Source organism: Mus pahari, chromosome 5 (assembly GCF_900095145.1).
Source record: "Mus pahari chromosome 5, PAHARI_EIJ_v1.1, whole genome shotgun sequence".
Lineage (NCBI taxonomy): Eukaryota > Metazoa > Chordata > Mammalia > Rodentia > Muridae > Mus > Mus pahari.
The window spans coordinates 47,123,837-47,128,316 of NC_034594.1; the positions used below are offsets into that span (position 1 = coordinate 47,123,837).

General features: G+C 35.8%; 1 protein-coding gene across 6 annotated transcripts in view; it reads right to left on the bottom strand.

Annotated features, from left to right (window-relative positions):
* The window catches only part of Erbb4 (erb-b2 receptor tyrosine kinase 4), a 1,014,420-nt gene that overhangs the window by 286,843 nt on the left and 723,097 nt on the right, over window positions 1-4,480 (bottom strand). For all 6 annotated transcript variants that reach the window (XM_021197417.2, XM_021197414.2, XM_021197418.2 and 3 more), the window contains exon 10: window positions 58-131. In XM_021197417.2, the coding sequence (XP_021053076.1) occupies window positions 58-131 (74 nt within the window). The remainder of the gene's footprint in view (window positions 1-57; window positions 132-4,480) is intronic.

Here is a 4,480-nt window from a genome sequence, read left to right on the forward strand (position 1 = left end):
ACACACACACACACATACACGCACACACACACACACACACAAAATCATTAAAAGTACCTGTTATTTCTCTGACAGTCCGAAAGACATTAAGTTTCTCTGGATCTATGGCATCAATAGCATTGTAAGGGTCTCTATAAAATCAAGAAGAAGAGATGCAGCCAAATTAAAACTCATTATTTTATAACAGAAAATATTTGCTTCCATTTAAAAAGATATATATTATTTAAGATGTAGCAAATTTCTTAATACAAAGTGTATAAGCTTTAATATTTTTATTAGATATTTTCTTTATTTACATTTCAAATGTTATCCCCTTTCCTGGATTCCCCTCCCAAAACCCCCTATCCACCCCACCTCCCCCTGCTCACCAACCCACCCACTCCTGCTTCCTGGCCCTGTCATTCCCCTATACTGGGGCATAGAACCTTCACAGGACTAAAGGCCTCTCCTCACATTTATGATTGACTAGGCCATCCTCTGCTACATATGCAGCTAGAGCCATGAGTCCCACCATGTGTTTTCTTTGGTTGGTGATTTAGTCTCAGGGAGTTCTGGGGGTACTGGTTAGTTTATATTGTTGTTCCTCCTATGGGGCTGCAGACCCCTTCAGCTCCTTGGGTTCTTTCTTTAGCTCCTTCATTGNNGACCCTGTGCTCCGTCTAATGGATGACTGTGAGCATCCACTTCTGTATTTGTCTGGCACTGGCAAAGCCTCTCAGGAGACAGCTATATCATGCTCCTGTCAGCAAGCTTTTTTTGGCATGTACAATAATGTCTGTGTTTGATGTTTGTATACGGGATGTATTCACAGGTGGGACAGTCTCTGGTTGATCATTCCTTCAGTCTCTGCTCCGAACTTTGTCTCTGTAACTCCTTCCATGGGTATTTTGTTTCTCCTTCTAAGAAGGATCTAATCATCCACAATTTGGTCTTTCTTCTTCTTGAGTTTCATGTGTTTTGCCAATTGTATCTTGGATATTCTGAGCTTCTAGGCTAATATCCACTTATCAGTGAGTGCATATCATGTGTGTTCTTTTGTGATTGGGTTACCTCATTCAGGATGATATTCTCCAGATCCATCTATTTGCCTAAGAATTTCATAAATTCATTGTCTTTAATAGCTGAGTAGCATTCCATTGTGTAAATGTACCACATTTTCTGTATCCATTCCTCTGTTGAGGGACATCTACTATGAACATAGTAGAGCATGTGTCCTTATTACATGTTGGAGCATCTTCTAACATATATGGGCATATGGTCCTGAGCATATGCCTAGGAGTGGAATAGCTGAGTCCTTAGGTAGTACTATGTCCAATATTGTGAGAAACTGCCAAACTGATTTCCAAAGTGGTTGTACAAGCTTGCATTCCCATCAGTAAACCCCTTTCTTGCAAAATTTCTTTAAAATTTCACATCATATTTTTAAACCTATCACTAAAAAAACTAATAGATTGTTTTCTTTTTTCATCTTAGAAAATATTTTAGGTAAATAATGGACATGAAAAATTATTGCATAATTGAATATTAAGCTCAACATTATAATAGAGTAATTAAAATAATACTTTGTGTAATTTGAGGAATATACCTCATTTGGTAAATGTCTTATTACTTTAAAAGGATCCATAATATTTGTTGAGATTTTGTATATTCATGGAAATTATAAAATATGCACAATGATCAACTTTTTATGAGATATTGAACTTTCTAAAAGGAATGGATTTAGAATTTTCTAGAATTATATGGCAATTAAAAGATTTTCAGGGGTTGGGGATTTAGCTCAGTGGTAGAGCTCTTGCCTAGCAAGCGCAAGGCCCTGGGTTCAGTCCTTAGCTCTGGAAAAAAAAATATTTTCATTCCCCCTTTGACCACTTATCCTTTGCATCACATGTGAAACTTTCTAATTTGTGTGTGGGAAATCATCCAAAATACAGTAATTTCTTTGAATGTAATCTTAATTGGGTTGTCAACCAAGGTAGTTTATAATACCCCAACAACCCAATAGGTATATGGGATGGCTGCTGGGAATGATGACTGCTTTCACTGAAAATAGTCTTCGAAAGACCATTATTTTCAGCAACTATGAATTCTAGGTTGATCTCTCGAACCACCTGACACTGACTTTCTAAACTCATTTCATCAGCATATTACCCTGCACTACGGGCCATCTCATCACTTTAAAAAAGGCTTTGCTTGATTAAATTATATTTCAAACTAAAATGCAATCAATGCAGTGTACTAGTAGTTTAAAGTGCAATGCTGTAGAAAGCTCTGATGCTGTGTATTGCTGAGACTGAAAAACTACAAGCACACTTTTCTAGGACTCAAAATAAACTATTGATCCAGATTATTCTCAGTGTCACATGAATGAATATCTCCTAAAAGCTTAATGCTTAAATGTAAAGTTCTTGAAAAGTTGAACTTTTTATTCTTGCTATGGCATACACCCTCTCATACATATATGCATAAGTGAAAATTTATATATATGCACATTCATGCATATATTTGTATGTTATATAATATATTACCATTATTCTAAGGTATATACATGCAAAATAAAGTATAACACATGGTAAATTCTTTGTATTCATCTTTTAAAAATAATAGTTATTTATTCCTTGAAATTTTCATACATGTGTACACTGTATCTTGACTATATTCACTCCTAAAACCTCATTCCAATTTCATCCCCAACCCATTCAATGCATCCTCCTACCTATCATCATGCATTCTTTTGATATTAAATATTTGCATACACTGACTCCAGTTAATGCTGCCCATAAGCACATGGTTGTAGGATCATCTACTGGAATGTGTGGCAAGATACCAGAGGTCATACCTCTTAAGAAAGTAACATTTTCCTCCATCAGCCATCAATTCCCTTCATATTCTCGGCTAAGCAAACTGCCAGCTCCCCATGGTGGATGTTTTAACTAGCTTGATGTTGGGTAGATCTTGGGCAGGTGACCAAGGTGTTATAAATTCACGTGTGTAGCAGCCATGCCATATCCAGAACACAATATTTCACCACACTCCCAACAACCTGTCTACTACTGAATTTTATATCCATCTTTTAATGTAAAATCTCTTTAAATGAGGAAATAGAAGCTCTTAATTTGGGGAAATGACTTTTAACACAGCTCTCCCTTAGAAAGTAAAATTCTGACTACAAAATCAAAAATCCTGGCTTCACTGAGAAAAGAATCAAAATTCAGGGCAAGCATACAGTAATGGAGTTAGCCCAATTCATGACTGAAAACTTCTCAGTTGTTAGTTAAATAAATTTTTGTCCATTAACGTGAAGTCGAATAAACCACAGACATTTTATGTACTTAATATCAGAGAGTCAAGACTGCCTTAAAAATAAGTTCACAAAATTCTCCTTTTCAACTTCAAAATATCTCTAGGTATTGTCATCCTAAAGTCATCAGAGATCCACAGTAACTTAAAATTGCTATCCTCCCTAATCACAGAGCCATTGAGAAGTTTATGGCCCCTTGTCATTCTGTTTGGTGATTCACAATAGCTTTCAGTATAGGAAGAACAAACTCACAATTCCCCTGGAAGAAAGCTATTTTTGTCATGAAACTTAGGTATGACTTCAACTATCTGCCATTACTGGGACATATCATGAATCCTCTTCATGTCAGTTTCTTTATGCAACACAATGCCAACATGCTTGTGAGCAGCTTTTTTACTGTAAGATCCATGCACATGAACACCTCTAAGACAAAAGATGAGAGGAATATTGCTCTGATAAATTTAGACCTTTTGCAAGACTGTAATTCTCATTTTAATTAAGGATATGAGTTGGATTTACATTCATGGCCAAGACCCTATAAAGCCAGGGTGTGAACATGCCAATTACCTTTCTTTACGTCTTTTAAAATAAAAAAGTTTAATTGAAAAAGTTTTTAATCCTATATTTTCTGATAGAAATGACTGAATAAAATATCATTTAGTTATGTCTTTTAACCTCATTATTAAATAACTAAGTCAATGAATAATACTATTCTGTTAAGAAGCCCTATTAAATTGAAGGAGATCTCAGAAGATGGAAAGATCTCCCATACTCATAGATTGGCAGGATTAATATAGTAAAAATGGCTATCCTGCTGAAAGCAATCTACAGATTCAATGCAATCCCCATCAAAATTCCAACTCAATTCTTCACTGAGTTACATAGGGAAATTTGCAAATTCATCTGGAATAATAAAAAGCCTAGGATAGCAAAAACTATTCTCAACAAGAAAAGAACCTCTGAGGGAATCACCATGCCTGACCTCAAGCTGTACTACAGAGCAATTATGATTAAAAACTGCATGGTACTGGTACAGCGACAGACAGGTAGATCAATGGAATACAATGAAAGAACCAGAAATGAACCCACACACCTATGGTCATTTGATCTTTGACAAGGGAGCTAAAACCATCCAGTTGAAAAAAGACTGCATTTTCAACAAATGGTGCTGGCACAACTGGC